The sequence below is a fragment of the Astyanax mexicanus genome, chromosome 6 (assembly GCF_023375975.1).
Source record: "Astyanax mexicanus isolate ESR-SI-001 chromosome 6, AstMex3_surface, whole genome shotgun sequence".
NCBI lineage: Eukaryota > Metazoa > Chordata > Actinopteri > Characiformes > Acestrorhamphidae > Astyanax > Astyanax mexicanus.
Window position 1 is genome coordinate 50,957,000 of NC_064413.1, and position 23,874 is coordinate 50,980,873.

Genomic DNA, 23,874 nt, shown 5'->3' on the forward strand with positions numbered 1-23,874 from the left:
GGTATAAGTAGATCAGATACAGCAGTGCTGCTGGAGTTTTTAAACCCCTCAGTGTCACTGCTGGTCTGAGAATACCCCACCAACCAGATATATCCAGCCAGCAGCGTGGTCGTGTGGGACTTTACTTTATCTACAAGGTGGAGCAACTGTACCTTTTGCAAAAAAAAAAAAAAGGAAGTATAGTACTTAAGTGCATTAAAAGTACATTCAAATTAGGTAAATCATTCTAAAAGGGCATTTTCTATTTAGTATAATCAATGAAAATAGGCAAATATATTTTCTCTGTATTTCAATAAAAAGTATTTTTAAGCAATATGCTTTAAAATATGTTGTGTTGATAGAAAACATATGTAGTTGCATTAAATACAGCTTAAAGTGCACTTTAGTTTAGTTTCTTTTTTTTTCCCCCAGTGTCATTAAGGTGTACACAATATGCGCATCAATACGCAAAGTAGAACATTTACGATATACTTGTATTAAAAATTATGCTTAAAAAACATACTTAAATCGACTATACTTAAAGTTCACAGAAGATACACTAAAAAGCACTCAAAAGCACAACCTAATGCTTTTATGTTGTGTTTGAGTATAGCTTAATTACAATTAAAATATACTTAAGTTGCCATAAGTTTTTTTGCTAAATAGTATGTTTAGCATGTGTTTAAACATGTATTAATTTTAAAGCTAAAAGTATGTACTTTTCCATTTTTAATATTCTTTTAAAAATATACTTATATACTTATGCACAGGGTGTGGAGGACCTTGAGAGATTAAACAGTGTTTAAAAACTCCAGCAGCACTGCTGCTGTATCTGATCCACTTACCGTACCAGCTCAACACACACTAACACCTCATACACCATCTCCACCATGCTAATCACTGCAGTGTTGAGAGTAATAATAAACTGCCACCCAAATAATAATAATAATAGTAGCTGTATCTCTGTGGTGGTCTCTCTCTCTCTCCTGTGGGGTCCTGAATACTGAAAAACAGGCTGAAAGGGGGATTATAAAGTGATTATCCAAAATAGGAAGTTCAAGATGTACAATGTCACAGGTTACAGTATGTTCTACAGCAGAAACTCATATTATAATACAGTAAAAACTCAAAACTGAAGACCAGTGTGCTCCCAAAGCTTGTGGAAAATTTTATTCGTGCTTCAGGTTAACAGTAAGAACGTGCACAGATGCTCCTTTAAAAGAGAAAGTGGTCATTTCATTAATATAAAGATAAAGTGTTACTAATCAAAACAAGAGCTGAATACTATTCAACAGAAAACCCGTTATTAATTCAGTATCGATTTAAATGCTACATTACGGTATGTTACAATTAAAATATCACTTCAGTTTTCAGGTATATATTATATACTTCTATTTCTAATATACACATATTAGGTATCAACAGTATTAACAATTTACACTAATAGGAAACAAAACACACAGATATGAGAGTAAAAGATCATTTAAAATTTAAATGCATTAATTAATGCAATTAACTTAGGGCCTGTCTGCATGTATCCGGATATTTATAGTCTGTGTTTTGGTCTCCTGTCCACATAACAAATGGCATTTTTGGTCCTTGAGCTTTTTCAAGTGGTTGATTTTTTTTTTTTTTTAAAGCTCTGTTTTCAGTAGTGTTGTGTGGATGGGGAGCACAGAGCTTTATTGTGTTTTTTTAAGTGTTTCTGGCTGAATCTTAGATACTTAGTTACTCCCTAAACAACAAACTACATATAGCTTCTACAAATAGCAGTGCAAATAACAATAGATTTCATATTTACACATAGGAATAAATTAGTGCTGTCATTCTAGATTAATGCTAGCAATTTATTTTAAATTTCTGCCTTAATTCACTATTTATTTTTACAGAGCTTGGTTATAGGGGTGGGCGATATGGCTCTAAAATAATATCACGATATTTCAGGGTATTTTTGCGATAACGATATACTTGGCGATATAGGAAAACAGTTAAATAATTAATTAATTTCAGGAATATAGTATAATAGTATAACAGAATAATCATAATGTGGCAAAATAAATAATATAGCATAAAATAATAAAATGCAGCAAATAATATTGCAGAATATTTAGTGCATGCATATAAACTGCAAACTAAAACAATTATACAATAAATACACCTAGAGCTTCACAGTAAATAATAGACTACTTTTAAGACAGAACAGCCCTATTATCACGATATGGATTTTTAATATCATGATATTTCTGTCACGATTTATTGTATACGATATAATATTGCCCACTCCTAACTTGGTAATGTATTAGTTTTTTTTTTGCAGTACAGTATTTATTGATAAACACTGTGTTGCTGCTGCAGAAGAAGCACAGAAGGTAAATTACTTTTTATTATAGTGGTGTCAATTGATAAAAAAAAAATCAAATTAATCAACAATATTTTGTAATTAACTGTGATTAATCTCACCTGTTGTTCTTAAGAACAAGTGGATATTTTATAGTGAATATTTAAATATGAATAAAAGAATGAATGTAAGAATGTAAAATGCAATTATATTTATATTAGTGGTGTTAATTAAAATAGTAATAAAAACTAGAATAAACTTTTTTTTTTTTTTTTTTACTCCATTGTTAACATCTCAGCTTGGTTGTAAGGATTTCTGAATCAGAACTTAATTTGCTCAGTATAAAAGAGCGTTTTCACACCTGTAGTTGGTTTCTCTGGTTTGTTTGGTTTGCATTCACACAGGCATAAACCTAAATGCACCAAAATGTTCACCAATAAACCAATCAAACACATCGTCTCCTCTGATTGGTCAAAACTGTCTGGTGCATGAGCAAGAAAGTAAATATAGTGAGAAGATTCTGTGTTTCAGAGTGTATATTCTGTACATCTGTGCAGTGTGAAGCTGCTTTAACACACAACACTGAAAATCTGCTGCTGCACTTTTAAACAAGCAGTGTTTTTCAATGGGAAATGCAGCACATATGTATTAAACAGAGTATCGCAACTGTGAGCAGTGAACGCTGCACATACTGCGCTTATAGTGTGTAAACCGCATGGAGCAGCATAGCCAGCGTTTGTGCATAGAAGTATATTATCTGGCTAATATATTAGATTAAACTGCTCCTAATCAGCAGTTTATTAATTTACGTAAAAATAAAAAATTAAGCATTACTTATTCCAACTTAATTGCATGCATTTTAACGTTGACAGCCCTACTTTCTGTTTATTTAATATACTGATTAAAATCTCATAACTAATTCTCTTCCCTTCTTTTCTCTCACATTCTCCGACCTTGTTGCTGCCTCTGTGAGGCAGTGTGTGTCAGTAACTGGCTAAATGTGAAGGAGAAATGAGCTAAAAAGTGAGAATATGATTTCTACAATCGAAACCTTAAGGAGAATCTTTTTTTTATATATATATATATATAAAAATTTCACATTGATTATTTTTGATTTTATTATTAAATTATGATTAAATTAAACTGGTACCTAAATATAGTTCACAACTGATAATAATCTATGTTCAGAGTTAAAAATATACAATTAAATCAACATATTTTAATATAAAAAAAAAAAAAAAAAAAACGTAGGGAGTAGTGTTTTAATTTAGCTATTAAACCTCTGTGTTTCCTTCCTTCCTTTTTGGTGTGTTGAATTCCTATTTATTTATTTATTTATTTATTTTTATATCCGGATACATGTGGACACAAAGCCTGATGCAAACAGTAGGGCTTGGCAGTACTGATCTCAGAACTCAGCCAACTCCAGTCCCGCCTCAGAGATACACAAAACGTCAGAACAGCTTCGTAGAGAAACTATGATTTTTTTTTTTTTTTTTAAGGGGCAAAAGACACAAATAAGAGAATTAGAAAGAGATACAGTATAGTAAAATATATAGATACAGTATTTTACAAATGAAATAGGCTTTAAAACATAGTAGGCCTTTTTTGATCAGCGCAATTTCTTTGAATGAATTTCTAATAATTGGAGATGAACTGATATGCTCAGCTGTGTAATGTGTAAGCACTGCAGACGTCTGCTCCACACATGATCATGTTCGTGTTTGTTTATAACGCTTACTTTGTAAAATAATAGCTGTGATAATAATAATAATAATAACATGCCAAAACTAACTAATCTTCCCTCATGTCCTATTACGCAAGATTTTTCAAATATGGCTTTGATTAATTCTGCAGCTTGCAGCACGGACAGAAACCCGCCATATCTCAGCGTACAACATTTCACGACATGTTATAACCTTTCATAACAGATTTACCTTCTGAATTACTGTCATCAGCCCCAAACCAGCCTCAGTTAACATCCAGAATCATAATGATAATTAGAGACACACAAATAAAACTTAATGCACTCTATCAGTGTGGTGTTATTCTGCACTCGTCTACAGAGTGGATGCTAGTGAGCACACGGCCGAGTGGTTATAAACAGACGTGACGTAAATGCTATTATAATGCCCCGTTGAATTTCAATATGAAAAAAAATAATCATTGTAGAAGTTTTGTTACTACGTCAGAAGAACTTCTACTCATTTCTCAAACCAAGCAGGTATAATCGTATTGGTTCCTACGTACACTAAACAAATTATGCCTATAAGCTGAAATTCCAAACATCCAATCTGTCTGTCTATCTATCTAGCTGTCTGTCTGTTCCATCCCGACATTCACTACTCTTTAGTGCCGTCGTCTTTATCATCATAGTGCAAAAGCAAGTTAGAAAGGGGTCGCGCAGGAGAGGACACTGCCCTTTATCAGTCGAGAGTGTGGTCCTCTTCATCATCACAGCCCTGAGCAGCAAGTCCATCAATTGATTTTTCTACAACAGAGAGAGAGAGAGAGACAGACAGTGATTTCTCGAGATATGAAATATAACTAGTCTATCCTATTTTATCGTTTATTCAATTTTTTCCCAATTTAGCTAGGCCAATTATCCCCATCACAAGTGATGCCACAACACATGCCTCCTCTTTTTGAGCTGCTGCTGGTGCAGCATTGCCTAATAAGCATCACAGTGCACTCGGAGGAAAGCGCAGCGACTCGGTTCTGATACATCAGCTCACAGACGCAGCCTTGTGCTGATCAACATCACCCTAGAAGTGATGAGAAAAGAGAGGCCAACTATGCTCTCTCAGGGCTCTGGCAGCTGATAGCAAGCTGCATGACCGGGATTCGAACCGGCGATCTCCTGATCATAGTGGCAGCGCTTTATCAATGCTGCACCACTCAGCGCTCCTGCATATAATTACTGCTAAGGTACAGCGCACTTTAATTTTGTAGTTTTGCAAATAACTAACTAACTAAAATGTATCATAGCCCCATAATTCCAAATGTTCCTCAAGTACACAAAATAATGAAAGCGAAAAAAAGGACCGTGCTTCAGGTTAACAGTAAGAACGTGCACAGATGCTCCTTTAAAAGAGAAAGTGGTCATTTCATTAATATAAAGATAAAGTGTTCCTAATCAAAACAAGAGCTGAATACTATTCAACAGAAAACCCGTTATTAATTCAGTATCGATTTAAATGCTACATTACGGTATGTTACAATTAAAATATCACTTCAGTTTTCAGGTATATATTATATACTTCTATTTCTAATATACACATATTAGGTATCAACAGTATTAACAATTTACACTAATAGGAAACAAAACACACGAATATGTGAGTAAAAGATCATTTAAAACCTAAATGCATTAATTAATGCAATTAACTTAGGGCCTGTCTGCATGTATCCGGATATTTATAGTCTGTGTTTTGGTCTCCTGTCCACATAACAAATGGTATTTTTGATCCTTGAGCTTTTTCAAGTGGGTGATTTTTTTTTTTTAAAGCTCTGTTTTCAGTAGTGTTGTGTGGATGGGGAGCACAGAGCTTTATTGTGTTTTTTTTTTAAGTGTTTCTGGCTGAATCTTAGATACTTAGTTACTCCCTAAACAACAAACTACATATAGCTTCTACAAATAGCAGTGCAAATAACAATAGATTTCATATTTACACATAGGAATAAATTAGTGCCGTCATTCTAGATTAATGCTAGCAATTTATTTTAAATTTCTGCCTTAATTCACTATTTATTTTTACAGAGCTTGGTAATGTATTAGTTTTTTTTTGCAGTACAGTATTTATTGATAAACACTGTGTTGCTGCTGCAGAAGAAGTTCAGAAGGTAAATGTTCCTCAAGTACACAAAATAATGAAAGGGAAAAATGTACATATACACTGTCTAATTAATGCAATGTCCGTGCTGTTACCTTCTCCGCCTCTGAAAATACAGCCGAATGAGCCACTGCACCACAAACGGCCAGACCACAGCAAAGGCCACTGTGCCAGGGGACACTTCAAAAGGCCACCAGGAGTGCTTCTGCACAAAATATACACACATACAACATTCTGAAAAAATCTCAACATAATCCATTGATGTAATCACTGTCAATTCATTTAAGTTTAATTAACATCATGGTGCCAGAACTGCTTTTAGATTTATCATTGTAGAACATTGTGCATTGTCTTTAAATAATAGATCAAATCTTTATATTAGTAAATTTAGATGCATTAAAAACATTATATAAATATTTATATAGAAACGGAATAAAGCTTTTTGATGTTCTTTGGTAAATGCTTTATCTAAATATCTAATTAGTTATTAGTAACTTTAGTATTAAACAAATGTACTAGTGCATCTCATAAAAATAGAATATAATTGAAAAGTTACTTTATTTCAGTAATTCAGTTTAAAATGTGAAACTCATATATTATATAGATATATTACACACAGAGTGATCTATTTTAAGCCTTTATTTATATTATTGTTGATGATTTTGGCTTACAGCCAATGAAAACCCAAAAATCTGTGTCTCAGAAAATTTTAATATTATAAAAGAACAATTGGTACTTTTGGCAGTGTGGGCAGTGTGCCAAGTCCTGCTGGAAAATGAAATCTGCACCTTTATAGAAGTTGTAAGCAGATTAAAGCATGAAATGCTGTAAGAATTTTCAGAAAAACACAGCACTTCATGCTTCCCTCTGCTCACAACTTTTATGGAAATGCAGATTTAATTTTCCAGCAGGACTTGGCACACTGCCCACACTACCAAAAGTAACAATTGTTCTTTTATAATATTATAATTTACTGATTTCTGGGTTTTTATTGTAAGCTATAATCAACAACAATAAAATAAATAAACACTTAAAATAGATCTGTGTATAATCCATTTTGAACTGAATTACTAAAATAAAGTAACTTTTCAATGATATTCTATTTTTTTAAGATGCATAAGTATTCTATAAATGTATTTCTTCCCATAAAACTAAGTCTAAACTATCATATCAACTGACTAGAAGTATAATCAGTGTATCACACAGTGCTGCTGCATAAAACCCGGCTTAACTTAAAGCGCCAAAGTCCAATCACTCAGCAAAACTAGGTCAGAAGCAAACAAACAGTCAAACAGCCTTGTGAGCGTTACCGAACCTACCTTCTGAGTTTTATTAGCTGGTGGTAACAGGTATTCTGAAGACAAGGCCACTGATCTCGCCTGGAAAAAACCAACACATAAAATACAGGACGGTTAAACAATCTGCACGGAGACAAAATGCTGAAAATGCAGAAAACCTCTATTAAACTGTCTCTTTGACTGTGGGAGCATTTCTCATTTAAAGCTTACCGTCTGCTCTAATTCATAGATTTCAGTAAGTCTGTTTTTCCTCACCTGTGAGGCGGTTAGAGCCTCGAGAGTGTGCAGTCTCTCGAGAACGCTCTGCATGTCCTCCTGGAGTCGAGCTAATGCTGTCACGATCTGTTCATTAAGGTCTCCACCCACAGCTTCATCACTCCGTTCTCCATCTCCTCCACCACCCTGTAACGGCCCACCGGCCCCGGACCCCGAGCCTGGAGACTTAGAGCCTGATGATCAGGAGAAACCATGTTAAAGAGCAATCTAAAGTTCTCAGTTTAACAATTAACATTTTTTTTTAAACCTGCTTTTTTATTAAATAAAAAAAATAATTATAATTATAATACCCATTTACACTCAATATTGCCACAATATCCATGTCCACAATCAGGGCATGCATTACTTGTAATTTTTTTTTTGGTGTATTTATTATTTGTATTTTTTACTTCATAACTAAAATAAATCATGATGTATTTCTAATTTTGTTGTTTTCCAGAAAGCAGGAATTTAATGTACATGTGCATCTAAAAAAGAAATAGAAAAATCATTGAAAAGTAATTTTATTTCAGTATTTTAGTTCAAGATGTGAAACTCATATATTATATAGATGTATTACACACAGAGTGATCTATTTTAAAATATATGGTGTTTTGTTATCAAGTTCAAATAAGTGCAGTGTTTTCCCACAAAATCTTCCAGCACTTCCTGCTTCCCTCTACTTTTATGGAGATGCGGATTTCATTTTCCAGCAGGATTTGGCACACTGCCAAAAGTACCTATTGTTCTTATATAATATTCTAATGTTCTGAGACACTGATTTGGGGTTTTTATTGGCTGTAAGCCATAATCATCATCAACAATAAAATAAATAAACGCTAAAAATAGATCACTCTGTGTGTAATACATCTATATAATATATGAATTACTGAAATGTTGATATTAAAATTTTTTTGAAATGCACTAGTAACTTAGTTCTGTAACTATGCATATAACAGAATACGTCTGACAACAATTGAATTACAATAATGACATTAACTGTAGTATTAAACTGTGGCTGTACCTCGTCCTCTCCTGACCACAGAGCTGCCTGATCTGTCCACACTAAGCCTGGATCTCTGTGATCCGCCTCCGCTAGTCTTCCAGTCCTCTCCCCCGTGCTGAACACAGTCCTGAACCCCCGAGAGACCGCCGGAGTCCCGCTCCGCCGGCTGGGGCTCTCCCAGAGCGGACAGTATACCGTAGCTTCCCTCCAGAGAGTTCACATGAACCTCACTGCTCTGCTTTAAAAACACACACACAAGCAGAGAGTCTGACAGTGCTAATAAACAGGCTAATTTTAGCATGCTGAGGATGATTCATTATTCACACTCCTGGAATAAAGGCTGTGTTAGAGATGTTGGCTGGATCCTGCAGGATTCTGTTCTGTTTCCACTGAAGATGAATAAATCTCACCTCCTCCACACCAAACTGGTCCACAGAGTCGCAGTACACTTCCCCGTCTGAGTCACTGCCCACATGATGAGGGTTGGACACGTCTTCAGTAATGTCATCTATTAAAAATATGATTATGAATTAAAGTCTTTGTTTTGTACTATAGGTCATTATTAATAACAGATGTTCAGTGTTGTTGTTTTTTGAGAATGTGTAATTGCACTGAGTATGCTTAAAAAAAAAAGGAAAAAAAAGTGATTTAAACCGTGCATTGTGGTACAATAAAACATCTGGTGATTTAAGCATAGACTCTATTGTCCTCTCATTTATATATCTCTTTTATCTTGTCAGCTTTTTACAGTAGTAATTCTTCGATTAAAGCAGCACTAAGTAGGATTTCCTTGATTTTTGATCTTTTTAAAGGAGTAAAATTACAGCTTGAAACTCACTGCAGCGCTGCATTGAGGTGTAATAGGAGGAGTAGCGGTGCTCTCGTGTCTGTGCCGGAGCTCCTCTGAGCTCAAACCAGACTCTGTAAGTTTACCGAGGCGGCCGCGACCAACGCTCGCGAGAACTGCGACCTGCTTTCCGACCTTTAGTTCTAACAGTTCTACAAGGACTACTGGTTAATTCTGTACAAACTAACAAACAGACACTCTGGCAGAAGCTGGAAAGAGACCGAATATGTCTGTGAAAGCCAAAAAAACGAGAAAGAGAAACTAATCGGCCTGAAACATTTATTACACTCTACAACTGTAGGGGGAGCCCACGAGCACAAAATCTCAATCCTACCTAGTGGAGCTTTAATTATGTGTGAATGAGCAGAGGAATTCTGAGTTTGCTGTTCTGATTTCTTCATGTTCGCAGTAAATCTTGCATCAGTGATAGTGCTGTCAATGTAAGTGATAACGCACGCGGATCATTTGGAATCAGTAACGAATTATCATATTTTTTTACGCAAATTAATTACGCCATTAATTACACAGCAAATTAAGTTTGACCCCAACTTCTGTCACTGCTGGTCAAACTTATGGGTCTAACTGCTGTGCTGCGTCACAGACTGCCTGCTGCTGGTCGTGCTGACCACATGGATCCGGTTCACATCGGCCAGTATCAGTGATGGGAATAACGACTTTTAAATACTTTTTTACTTTTTTCAGTAATGAGTAATCTAACTAATTACTATGACTGTAGCTATAACACTGTTACCAATTCCAACACCCCGTTACTGCACCTTACTTTAGCCGCTTAATTAACTTTTTTTTTTTTTTACTTTGCACATACAGTCAAAGGCGCAAGTGTGTGTGTGTGTGTGTGTGTGTGTGTGCGTTGTGTGTGTGAGTCACAAGGGAGGGGAGGATGAGATAACCGCCTAAGCAATGATTGTTGTCTCTGCTGTCGTGCACTCTATTCATCTGGTTTATGAAACACGCTCTGAGAAGGTGGGGGCCAGGGGGTGGGGGTTATGGGGGCGAGTAACACAAAAGTAACGCAATAGATACTTTTACTGGTAACTAGTTACTTTTATAGTGGAGTAACTTAGTTAGTAACTTAGTTACTTTTTTGGAGAAGTAACTAGTAACTATAACTAATTACTTTTTCAAAGTAACGTGCCCAACACTGGCCAGTATACACGTGGTGCACGAGTGTGCACGTGTCCAAACTCCACACCTACCACTCTCTTTCGGTCGGTACGTCCTGCTGCCCACGTGATGCACCTGCTTAAATGTCAGAAATCCTTACAACTAAGCTGAGATGTTTACAATAAGGTTTAAAAAAAGTTTCCTCTATCTAATTTATCATGGATTCTTTATTCCAGCGCCCCACATTACGGCTTTATCTCCCCTTAACCATACAGGTATACACTAATATTTTAATTGACACCAATAATATTAATATAATTGCATTTTACATTTTTTTTTAATTGATTGACACCACTAATCAGCACCACTAGTGTTTACTCAGGCAACCAGCAAAAACAATGTTATAGTCAGAGAAAAACAGACATCTTGTATTTGAGACTAATACTTTCAATAAAAAAAAAAAAAAAAAAATATATATATATATATATATATATATATATATATATATATACATACATACATACATATACATATATACTACTATTTACTATTCACAATGATAAGAGTGGTTTTGTTTCATATCTAACCAATAACAATACTGATACCTTTTGACCTTAAAAAAAAAGAGAAAAACTATGTCAAGCAAAATACATATACGTATCTTTTTTTTTTTTTTTTTTTTTTTTTTACATTATGTCACTGACAGAGTATATATTTTTACATAGCAATGCTCTAGAATAATTTGGAATAACCCAAAATAATTTACATTGACTTCCATGAAACGTATAAGAAGATTTTTCCCTTCTCCTGTAAAGCATCTTAAATATACAATGTTTTTCTGTTACAGTGATAATATTAGATGGCGGTTAGATTATGGAACAAGCAATATCCTTTCTTCTAATTACATTTTTTTTTCTTTCGAAAATACACAATTTAGGCTTAATAAATAAATGAAGAGTGTTGGATAAAACAGATTATCATCTTTTCTGTATATCTAGGTTTGTGTGAGCAATAAACAAACACCCTAGTCAGACAAAACTCCTCCTAACCTTGTAAATGACCCTGAATAACCGCTGAAAGCTGAAAAGAAGAAAAATACAAGGTCAGTAGCAACTAGCAAGTATGTGTGTTTTCAGACCCATTACCTCACCTTCACTGCAGCCATTCACACGCTGGATCACTGCTTCTCTGGTGACCCCATCGATCTCCTCCACATGCTTCCTGTTCAGAGCTGATCTGGAGCTGTGGGTTCCGTTAGTTACTGAGTCTATCTTCTGTCCTATACTGCCGTTAGGAAGTCCTTTAACTTTTCCATTTGAAGTCTTTTTTTTAGGTGCGGCCACTGAAAAACAAAGGAGACTGTTTCTTAAAAGCAATGTTTTTCCCCTTTTACCTGGTTTTAAATTATAATAGTTTAAAGAAATTAATATTTCCACCTCATCTGCACTTGCTTTTAAATTATACAACTTTGATTATTTAAGAAAATAGCTGAGATCATCATAAAATCTTAACTTTCACTGTGATTTGACTTATTTGAATTATTTTGATAAAACATGATAAAAATAATATATAAGAAAATATAAAAGCCAAGAAAATGCAATCAAGGCACAACATTAGAAATAATATCATTGATTCTAATACTTTCATTCTGATGCACTAATACATTTTCCCCACATTTCTTTTACTTACCCAATTAAAAAAAATGTTCAGAAGTTTGACATTGGACTTAAACTTACATTAAGATAACAATTTTTGCATAGAAAATAATCTAGAGTTGGACGACATTGGATACAAAAATATTCGCCTGGCAATATTATTTTTCTGCAATATGAAAAAGGAATTTATCAGATTTCAGCAGAAGTCAACAAACCAGCATGTTATAATAATATTAGTGCCCTGTGGGTGTAGTGTATGAGTTAAATAAGTAATATTGGGCAGATATAATCTGCTTCTGGTAGATAAGTTATTTAAATTTTTTGGTGTACACTGAATCTCCTACAATGTGAGAACTTCACAATGCGAAGACCTAGTTAAAAACAGCAGAGTGGTCCAGCGGTCTAAAGTGCTGCCCCTTTGATTGATGGATCATTGGTTCGAATCCCGGTCATGCAGCTTGCCATCAGCTGCTGGAGCCCTGAGAAAGCATAATTGGCCTTGCTCTTGTAATGGGTAACAAGTGAATGAGTGGGATAATCGGCCTAGCTAAATTGTGAAAATGGGGATTTTTTTTTTTATAATAATAGTAATTTTAAATTATGTACTGGTGTATTTAGTGACCTCATAAATCATAAAATCATTGCATTTTGAGGCAAAAGTTTTTCTTTTATTGGCATTATGTAAATTTGATAGTCGTTCCTTACAGTATATCACAATTTTATATTCATTTGATAATTAGAGCAATAAAAATGCTCCAGAACGGCATGGAATAAAATATTTTTACATTGACTTCCAGTAAAAAATAAGAAGTTTAAGTTTGGAAGATGTATATAAAACAATAAAACACGCAATGTATAGTACAATATAGTACACTCATATAAACCAAAAGAACTCTACACATAAGGTTATTTTTGTTCTAAAAGTCATACTATGATAAAATGAAGTCATGGAACAGGAGCTCTAAAAAGGCGGAGCTCCTGAGAAACTCTGAGTTACAGAAACATTGTAATAGATTTCTCACCAGTTGGAGGTCAGAATTGTCCCAGATTCCACTGGGTCACGAACACAGCACCATTAAATTTACTCCACCCACAAAAGATCAGCTTATTCATCTATTCATACTGGACACCTTACCTTTTTTCACCTGCTCAACCTCTTCCCCCTCATTCTCCTCTTCATCATCATCATCCTCACTGTCCTCGTCTTCCTCCTCCTCCGCATCACGTTTATCACCTCTCTCCTCCTGTTCCTTGATCGCTTTGATGTTGTTCTTCGGAGCTTCTGCTTTTTTGGTGGAGTAGCTGTCTAAAGTGCCGTTCATTTGCATAGTTCTGATGATGCTCTTTGTGACGGCCTTTGAAGGAGCTTCCATCATACTGCCCAGCCCTAAAGATCATCAAAATATGATCATATCTGTACTGTATATACCTGCACCAACCGTCGTTAACATCATTGACATCACCACCTTTACACTGCTTTGTATATGGCACTTTATATAGCAATGTTACTGTGCAAAAGGTTTAGGCACCTCTTTACTGTTTTCAAGGGGTGTAATGGTACAGAAAATTCACACGGGTTCAAACCTTGCTATAAACCCCACGGTTTGGTATGTTTTCAGTACAGTTGGTGGAAAAAATAAAGAGGCAGGGAATTCTGTTTAGCCTCGCCTTTAGTAACTTCATAATAACAATGAATCTTCATTATAATCATGTTTTTTTTGTTTGTTTTTTTGGGATGGAATGTTGTAACGGGGCTCGAGCTCTTTTATTAAATGCTAAAACCAGGGTTCTCTCCTACTGTCATCTCTGCTACTGAGAGCATCCATCTTTTAGATCTTGTTGGAACAAACAAACAGTGAGAGTGATTATGGCGCTTTATTAAAAAAAAAAAAAAAAAACAGCATTACTTTAACTGCTTAAACTACAAATATATTTTCCTAAGATTATTACTGGATGCATTTTAGTGTTTGTGTTCTTCTTAAGGATTGTCAAAATTAAATTATATTAGTGGTGTCAACCACTTAAAAATGAATTTAAATCAAGATAAAGTTATAAATGCAGAAATTTCCCAGTATTATTGTGGGTGGGCAGTAATAATAGTGTTGTGAGGTTTAGGTCTGGCAGACTAGATCATTTTTACTGTAGTATAATATCTTAGAGCAGGGGTGTCCAAACTACGGCCCGCGGGCCATTTGCGGCCCGTTTCCTTTTTTGGAGCGGCCCGCGAGGTATTTTAGAAATAGAATGAAAGTTGGCCCGCTGTTAAGCAGGTTTTTATAGTATGAGATTCAAAGTTTGAACGCTAGGTGTCAGAAACGGGCCAGCGAGTCTGAGAGGGTGCGCATTTCTAGTGCAAAAAAACGGGGCAAAGAGTCTAAAAGCGGAGAGAGTGCGCATTTCTAGCGCCGAAAAACGGGGCAAAAGAGTCTTAAAGGAAGAGGTAACGCATTTCTAGCGCAGAAAAACGGGGCAAAGAGTCTAAAAGCGGAGAGGGTGCGCATTTCTAGTGCAGAAAAACGGGGCAAAGAGTCTAAAAGTGGAGAGGGTGCGCATTTCTAGCGCAAAAAAACGGAGCCAAGAGTCTAAAAGCGGAGAGAGTGCGCATTTCTAGAGCAGAAAAACGGGGCAAAGAGTCTAAAAGTGGAGAGGGTGCGCATTTCTAGCGCAAGAAAATGGAGCAAAGAGTCTAAAAGCGGAGAGAGTGCGCATTTCTAGAGCAGAAAAACGGACCAAAGAGTCTAAAAGCGGAGAGAGTGCGCATTTCTAGAGCAGAAAAACGAGGCAAAAGAGTCTAAAAACGGAGAGTGTGCGCATTTCTAGCGCAGAAAAACGGGCCAAAGAGTCTAAAAGCGGAGAGGGTGCGCATTTCTAGCGCAGAAAAACGGGGCAAAGAGTCTAAAAGTGGAGAGGGTGCACATTTCTAGAGCAGAAAAACGGGGCAAAGAGTCTAAAAGCGGAGAGGGTGCGCATTTCTAGCGCAAAAAAACGGAGCAAAGAGTCTAAAAGCGAAGAGAGTGCGCATTTCTAGAGCAGAAAAACGGGGCAAAGAGTCTAAAAGCGGAGAGAGTGTGCATTTCTAGCGCAGAAAAACGGGGCAAAGAGTCTAAAAGCGAAGAGAGTTCGCATTTCTAGAGCAGAAAAACGAGGCAAAAGAGTCTAAAAACGGAGAGAGTGCGCATTTCTAGCGCAGAAAAACGGGCCAAAGAGTCTAAAAGTTGCCGTAATTAAGGAGTTTAATATTAAGAGACATCATGAAATGAAACACCAATTTAAAAAATCTTAGTTTACACAACACTGTCAAAGATAAAGATAGTAAGTCAAGTAAAATGGTATGTAAATGAAATAATCAGGAAAAAAAGTATTATTTATTTAAAGTGGTATATTTCATTATTTGTTTTATTACAGAGTCTGTGGCCCGTGACTTTAAATATATTTCTCCTTCTGGCCCCCAACAAAAAAAGTTTGGACACCCCTGTCTTAGAGAGAGAGAGAGAGAGAGTACGAGCGCCTAACCCTGCGTTCACACTGGGAAGCATCAGGTTCCATTAGTTTCCTATGGCAGCACAGCGATGGTGTGCACAGTTTGAATTATCTGGCTAAATCTGGGCTAAATCAGTAGCGAGATGCTAATAGCAACAGTGATAAAGCTGCACTTTCTGAGTTACGTTCATTGGTTCCACAAGTCTCCTATAGGCTGCCTCTGTACCGTGTATTCTGTGTGTGTTTACGCGTACCAAACCGTGACCCCCGTACCGTGAAAGTTCATAATCAATACGTGTACCTCTTCACCCCTACTGTTTTTAGTTAAAGCAAACTCAATTGATGAGAGAAATTTTATTACAAAATAGTGATTGCAGTACATGCCTAATATTTTCACACAGTATTGTGTATATATACATGTATAAATAACCTGTAAATTCTGGCCTATTTTTAAAACAGTGGCAATAATACAACAGCCATTACAGCAGAATAAGCATGGGTAAGAGAAACACTTGTGCAGGGGATTCTGAAAGCGCAACTACAGTCTAAACTATTTAATAACACATCTATAGGTAAGAATAAGATTAAAAACACTGTATACTTGCCTTCCAGTTGCCTAGCAAATCTTTCCAATCGGGCTGGGCACCAAATCAAAAGCACATTCAGTAAATTCAAGTGATAAAATGAAGAAAATAATACCCAATATAATAATACCCAATATAATGGCCTGTCCTTTATTTCTAAATGTGAATTTAATGTCTACTACTTTTGCACACTCCACATTTAATGTCTTTTTATGCTATATGTGAAATTAAGTACCGTATTTTTGGGACTATAAGGCGCACCTAAAATCCTTTAATTTTCCCAAAATTGACAGTGCGATTTAATCTGGTGCACCTTATGCATGAATTCTACCAGTCAGGTATTAAGGAGCAGTAAAGCCACTCCACTGAAGTACAGGATATAAGCATTAGCATTAGCCGCTAACCGCAGTGTTTGCTGTGTTACCCTGGGTTACCGAGACATTTAGGGTTCCTCAGCGTAGTGCTATTGGGCGGTATTTACGCCGGCTAGCGGCTAATGCTAATGCTGCTGCACCTAGCCTTAGAGCTGGTGAATCTTCATTAAAATCTAAGCTCACTGTAAATAAACAGAAACTCACCCAAATAAACAGTTTGCAGGTGAGAAATCTGTGTAGATTAATAGCAAGCATTCGTTTGAAAATATTCTTTTTTTATATTATAGTTTTGTTTATTTAGGTGCTTTCCTAGCTTCCCCATTAAAAGGAAAATGTAGGCATCCTTACTAGTGTTGCTTTATAATCTTGAGTGGATGAAAATAGACCGTAAAATAGACGTTTATTAATAGTGCGCCTTGTAATCAGGTGCGCCTTATAGTCCGAAAAATACGGTAAATAAGCAGTGATTCTTTGGAATGTGCAGACCTTTGTCTCTAGTTTGCGCAACAGTGTTTTGGCTGCTCATGACGGTCCTCACCTGTGGTCAGGTCTGACACCTGGGAGACCTTCTTCCTCTCATCCACGAGCTCATAGAACGGTCCGAGAATCTGCAGCAGATGCTCCACCTCATCCGTCATCGGCATGCTTTCAAGAATCTGAACAAAAATGATGGAAGATGTTGCGTGTTTTTTTGTTTTTTTTGTTGCAAGGTGGTTGCTGTGTTGCTGTGGGATTGCTATGGTGTCCCAGGTGGCTGCTATGGTGTCCCAGGTGGCTGCTTGGTGTTTTATATGGAGTTGCTTAATAGGAGGTTGTAATGGTAGTTGTTTTAGGGCTGATAAATAGTTGATGTTTTATTCCAGGTAGTAACTATGACGTTGCTAGTCAGCTGCCCTTGTATCTCAGGTGTTTGTTCAGGTGTTTTCACGTGGTAGCTGTGGTACTCTATGTTGTTAGTCGGGTGTTATTAGTTTTTCCTCCCCTTTTGTTTCTGTGAGTACGGGGGCTTTGCTATGGGATTGCTAGGTGTTTGCTGTGGAGTTTCTATAAGGAAGTTGCAGTGGTATCCTGGCTGCTTGCTTTGGGGTCACATAGCTGCAAGGTGATTGAAGGCTATCGTATTACATATAGTTGCCATAGTATCTCAGGTGGTTGCTCAGGTGCTGTCAAGTGGCTGCTGTTGTACCCCATGTGGTAGATATTACTAGTGTATGACTAAACTAGCAACAAGTAATAATACTTAAACACAGTTACCAGCTTGAGATCGTCCACGTACGCCCCCATGGCCTCCTCCTGTGACATATCTCCAAGTTCGTTCCACGCATCCCTGTACATAAGCACAGAAAATGTAAGTAATCGAGGCTTCTCATATGTTTTTTTTTTTTAAATTTATTATTAATTTGCCCCCCTTCCCCCTTGGAAGAACCAATAGGACTTTATTAGTGTTTATTAGTTGTAGTTCTAGTGTGAGTGTGGTCATTGTGCAGAGGGAGAAAATGTATCACATATAATAATGAGAATTCATTTGGATAAACAACAAAAAAACAATTTTGTATATATATATTTTTTGAAAAATACATACAGCTCTGAAAAAAATTAAGAGACCACTTCAGTTTCTGAATCAGTTTCTCTGATTTTGCTATTTATAGGTATATGTTTGAGTAAAATGAACATTGTTGTTTTATTCTATAAACTACAGACAACATTTCTCCCAAATTCCAAATAAAAATATTGTCATTTAGAGCATTTATTTGCAGAAAATGAGAAATGAAAATAACAAAAAAAGATGCAGAGCTTTCAGACTTTTAAGAGTTCAGAAATCAGTATTTGGTGGAATAACCCTGGTTTTTAATCTCAGTTCTCATGCATCTTGGCATCATGTTCTCCTCCACCAGTCTTACACACTGCTTTTGGGCAACTTTATGCCTTTACTCCTGGTGCAAAAATTCAAGCAGTTCAGTTTGGTTTGATGGCTCGTGATCATCCATCTTCCTCTTGATTATATTCCAGAGGTTTTCAATTTAGTAAAATCAAAGAAACTCATAATTTTGAAGTCTCATATTTTTTTCCAGAGCTGCAGCTGCAGTTCTAGGCCCAGTCTGCTCATCTGTAAGCACATTTGAAGGACGTTCAGATGTTTTTGTTTGCAGAGTTACAGACGCCCAGTGGATAAAAGTGAAACACACAGCGTGACTCCAGCTCTGAGGGAAGCTCTGTGATGATAAAGGTCACCGCGCCATTAGCTATTTCTCAACACTGGAACAAGGACAGCTGCTCTGGCCAAGCCAAATACCTCCTCCTGCCATGTCTGAGCGCAGGAAGGTTACAAATCAGTTAACACTCAGTCTAAATGTGAGTCTTTATAACAGTGACCTTTCAACCCTGTTCAATGTTTTCTTTATTTCCAGTGAGTCAGGGGTGAAAGTAATGTAATATAATGTCCTGCAGAGTTTATAGCTTCTAATAAAGCAAAAATCTACTGATCAATAACAGATGTGGAGGCATACAGTAAAGGATTTATGTAGAAATCATGAACAGTACCATTTGGCTTTGCCAACAGGGTCCCAGAAGCCGGGCCGGGGGATGTTGCAGGGGCCTAAAGTGGCCTGCTTGTAGTAGCTGTAGAATTTCAGCATCATTTCATTGGAGGGCTGAAAGGAACCTGAAGTAAGAAAAGCCATTGTTACTTTAGGTTATTACAATATTTTAACAAACAATAATTGTAACTAATTATTGAAAAAGTCATATGGAAAAAATGGAGCATGTCTGGGCAATATCCATGTTTTTTGTTGATGTGCTCAGTTTAAAAAGGTACATCCTGTACAAAGACTAAAATAACACTTGTACACAATTAAATGTGCAATTATTGTTTACAGCCTTTTAGAGCATTCACACCCTTCAGATGTTTTCTCTTATATTGCTGTTAGATATGAAATCGCAGTCAGTAAAATCATGGTCACCACTTGTGAAAAGGAGTATACTTAAGTGGATTAAAAGGAATTTTAAATTAGATAAATAATACTTAAAGTTCAATTTAGTTTTTTAATATACTCAATGTACAGCGGTTGGACAATGTAACTGAAACACCTGGTTTTAGACCACAATAATTTATTTCTGTTCTGTTGGAAACAGGAGAGTTGAGGTGCATCATTGAATTCTGCTGTGATTTGGGCAGCCGCGGTTTTATATTTTTTGGATACAATCCGGGTTAGCACCCGAACATCCCTTTCAGACAGCTTCCTCTTACAGCGTCCACAGTTAATCCTGTTGGATGTGGTTGGTCCTTCTTGGTGGTATGCTGACATTACCCTGGATACCGTGGCTCTTGATACATCACAAAGACTTGCTGTCTTGGTCACAGATGCTCCAGCAAGACGTGCACCAACAATTTGTCCTCTTCTGAACTCTGGTATTTCACCCATAATGTTGTGTGCATTGCAATATTTTGAGCAGAACTGTGCTCCTACCCTGCTAATTGAACATTCACACTCTGCTCTTACTGGTGCAATGTGCAATTAATGAAGATTGGCTTTCCTACGTTGTTTTCATAAGGACAGGGACAAGGACCAAATACATCAGGAAGAAAGATTACTGGAGAGTATTAGACAGATACAAAACATTCACTCAGGTTCCTGAATATCCCCTGCAGCTCAGTTTAATCCACCATTAAGAAATGGAAGGAATACTGCACAAGGAAAGTAGAAAGTTGTTAAAAGTTTAGGGCTGATTATATTCTCATATAATAAAATTTAATATGGTAAACAAGGAAATGTAATGTTTTAAGAGCAAAAAACTGATTGTGTCCTACAAATATCCTTTAAAGTTTCATGTACAACTTATTTTGATTTAGAGAACTAACAAATATATGTGTGCATTGAAAAGTTTGCAGTGTGGGCAGTGTGCCAAGTCCTGCTGTAAAATGAAAACATAAAAGTTGTTTTCAGCACAGGGAAGCATGAAGTGCTGTAATATTTTGTGGGAAAACAAAACTGCACTGACTTTAGACTTGATAATAAATCACAGTGGATCAACACCAGCAGATGACATGTCTCTGTTTGCCAGCAATATTGGCCAGTATTGAATAATGAAGCTTAAAATTATCAACAAATATGTTTTGACCACTGGACCAGAAGTGTCAGATTTGGGTAGGTACTGAATAACAAAATCACAAACAGCCAGTTTGTAGCACTAGTTCTTTACTCTAAACATACGCCTTATATTGCCACAAGTATTTGTTTACCCATCCAATCACTCTTCCATGTCCACATGTGTTTAATAAAATCAGCAGCTAGGCATGCTGGGACTGCTTCTACAATCATTAGTGAAATAATGGGTCTCAGGCTCTCAGGAGCTCAGTGAACTCCAGCACTGTGGTACCATGATAGGGTGCAGCACCTGCAGTCCAGTCATGAAATTTCCTCACTACTCACTACGAAATATTCCACAGCCAACTGTCAGTGATATTATAACACAGTGGAAGAGACTGAGAACGACAGCGACTCTGTGCTCTGTCAGTGTAAAGTAACAGAGTTCATCACTACACACGTCTAAACGTCTTGTAGCTTCAGAGTTCATCACACACTACACACCTCCAAACTTCATGTAGCTTCAGAGTTCATCACTACACACCTCCAAACTTCATGTAGCTTCAGAGTTCATCCCTACACACTTTTAAACTTCATGTAGCTTCAGATTAGTTCATCACTACACACCTCCAAACTTCATGTAGCTTCACAGTTCATCACTACACACCTCCAAACTTCATGTAGCTTCAGAGTTCATCACTACACACCTCCAAACTTCATGTAGCTTCAGAGTTCATCAATCACTACACACCTCCAGACTTCATGTAGCTTCAGATTAGTTTGTCACTACACACCTCCAAACTTCATGTAGCTTCAGATTAGTTCATCACTACACACCTCCAAACTTCATGTAGCTTCAGAGTTCATCACTACACACCTCCAAACTTCATGTAGCTTCAGAGTTCATCAATCACTACACACCTCAAAACTTCATGTAGCTTCAGAGTTCATCACTACACACCTCCAAACTTCATGTAGCTTCAGAGTTCATCACTACACACCTTCAAACTTCATGTAGCTTCAGATTAGTTCATCACTACACACCTCCAAACTTCATGTAGCTTCAGAGTTCATCATCACTACACACCTCCAAACTTCATGTAGCTTCAGAGTTCATCATCACTACACACCTCCAAACTTCATGTAGCTTCAGAGTTCATCATCACTACACACCTCCAAACTTCATGTAGCTTCAGAGTTCATCACTACACACCTCCAAACTTCATGTAGCTTCAGAGTTCATCACTACACACCTCCAAACTTCATGTAGCTTCAGAGTTCATCACTACACACTTCCAAATATCAGGAACAGTCTAGAGCAGCGTAGAAAGTCTCTTGCAGCTCAATCCAATCCTATATACTTTTGGCAACATAGTGTATGTAGGTTAAAACCCTTTAACAGACCATGGCTCATTTATGGGCTACAAGTCCGGGTGATTTAAAACCCCTTTTTTCTGCAGTAAAATAAATTATAATAAGTCCTGGACTGAGACACCTACAAGACACTAAGAGAAGCGGTCTATTCCACTTTTTCCAATTTTAGATCAGTAAGAAGTCTCAAGCCCAAATTCTTAAATTTAAAACAGACATAGAAACTAATCAACAGTAACTAAACAAAAGGTTTGGAAGACATCAAGTTTTTATAAAAAATAATGTACAAAATAATTTTAAAATCTGTAAAAAATGAGAAAAGCACACACGGTATGATTTGTATTCATCAGTGGTGGAAAAAGTACTGAAACATTGTAATGAATTAAAAGTACCTTTACTTTGCTAAAATTCTACTCAAGTAAAAGTAAAAGTACCCATCTAAAAATCTACTCGGGTAAAAGTAAAAAAGTACTCAATATAAATGTACTTTGATTAAAAGTTACATAGTTACTTTTTTAATATTTGATGTAAAAAAGTACAACAAATCATGAGGACGTTATTGCATTTTTTGTTTTGTTTCATTCAGACAATTGTTTTTTTTCCCCTCAGCATTTTATTTTTACTCAGTAATTGGGAGTTTTCCAATGTAGCAAAATGTACTTGTGTCAAAATGTACTTGAGTAAAAACTAATTTAAAAAATTACAAATTACTCATAAAATCTACTCAATTACAGCAACTTGAGTAAATGTAATTCATTACTTTTCACCTCTGGTATTCATTATATATGTTTTTTTTTACAATATATAAAAATATTTCCTGTTACAAAAATAATTGGGATTGGGAACCTGTTTACCTTAAATATACTTAAATATAAATCCTTAATAAATAGGTGTGTAAGATCAGGCATTAAATAGACATAAATGCTGACCTGTTACGGGGTTTCTAATGTAGGTTAATGTAGGCTTATGCTACTCTACTCACCATTTGAAGGTAAACTCTGGATCACTTTGACTGCAGCCTCGAACCTCTGCTCGTGGATGGGTTTGCTGCTTTCGAGCTCCATCATGATTGTATGCAATCCCAGAATCAACAGATCACCTAATTAAACCTGGGAAATTTATTTAAAAAGGATTAATTAGGGTATAAACAGCCCATATAGTCATTTTTTATGAAGTTTATGGAAGGTAGGGTGTGCTGTGCAGCAAGGTGACAATAATGTCAAGAGTGTAAGCCTGTACAGCGAGGCAGGATACATTTAGAATGATTATTTTAGCAGAAATATGTCTTTATATTCCTCTAATTATTACTGTTATTAATTCATTAGCTACATTAGCTTATTCAGCTAGTATACCTAGCGTTAATCCAGACACCGAGCTCCTCCAGTCCGCCCGGCGGAGCGAATGGCAGCCGGCGGCTGATCTCCTTCACAAACTCCACCATTACTAAAAACCCGAATAGTGCAGTATCCGCTTTAAAACGGCGTTAAATAATCGGTAAACGGGGGGAAACGGCGGTGTAAACACGGCCTGTGAACTTAATCCCTTACCATTTGCTCAGCGCCTCCGATGATCAGGACGGCGACCTCGCAAATGCGAAGCTGACAGCGACCATACGCGACCCTGGGTACGCTGGGAGATGTAGTC

General features: G+C 36.5%; 1 protein-coding gene and 1 long non-coding RNA gene across 7 annotated transcripts in view; both read right to left on the reverse strand.

The window, feature by feature from the left end:
- Nucleotides 1-1,124: 1,124 nt before the first annotated feature.
- On the reverse strand, nt 1,125-23,868 carry acbd5a (acyl-CoA binding domain containing 5a). 6 transcript variants are annotated; one of them, XM_049480253.1, is made up of 14 exons: nt 23,778-23,868; nt 23,213-23,339; nt 19,316-19,436; nt 18,029-18,101; nt 17,313-17,430; nt 16,422-16,454; nt 13,472-13,723; nt 11,832-12,023; nt 9,120-9,217; nt 8,728-8,944; nt 7,704-7,897; nt 7,470-7,529; nt 6,246-6,355; nt 1,125-4,808 (listed from the first exon to the last, which is right to left on the reverse strand). In XM_049480253.1, exons 2-14 carry the CDS (start codon nt 23,295-23,297, stop codon nt 4,796-4,798), a joined length of 1,566 nt encoding a protein of 521 aa, XP_049336210.1. In that variant the 5' UTR covers nt 23,298-23,339; nt 23,778-23,868; the 3' UTR covers nt 1,125-4,795. The 6 variants fall into 6 exon arrangements, with proteins under 6 accessions (XP_049336210.1, XP_049336208.1, XP_049336209.1 ...); XM_049480251.1 differs by having other exon boundaries at nt 8,728-8,947; XM_049480252.1 differs by lacking the exon at nt 23,778-23,868 and adding an exon at nt 23,583-23,758 and having other exon boundaries at nt 8,728-8,947.
- LOC125802382 (uncharacterized) overlaps nt 1,125-23,874 on the reverse strand; it is a 30,032-nt gene continuing 7,282 nt past the window's right edge. Inside the window, exon 2 of the long non-coding RNA XR_007439447.1 lies at nt 1,125-2,137. This is a non-coding gene — a long non-coding RNA (uncharacterized LOC125802382). The remainder of the gene's footprint in view (nt 2,138-23,874) is intronic.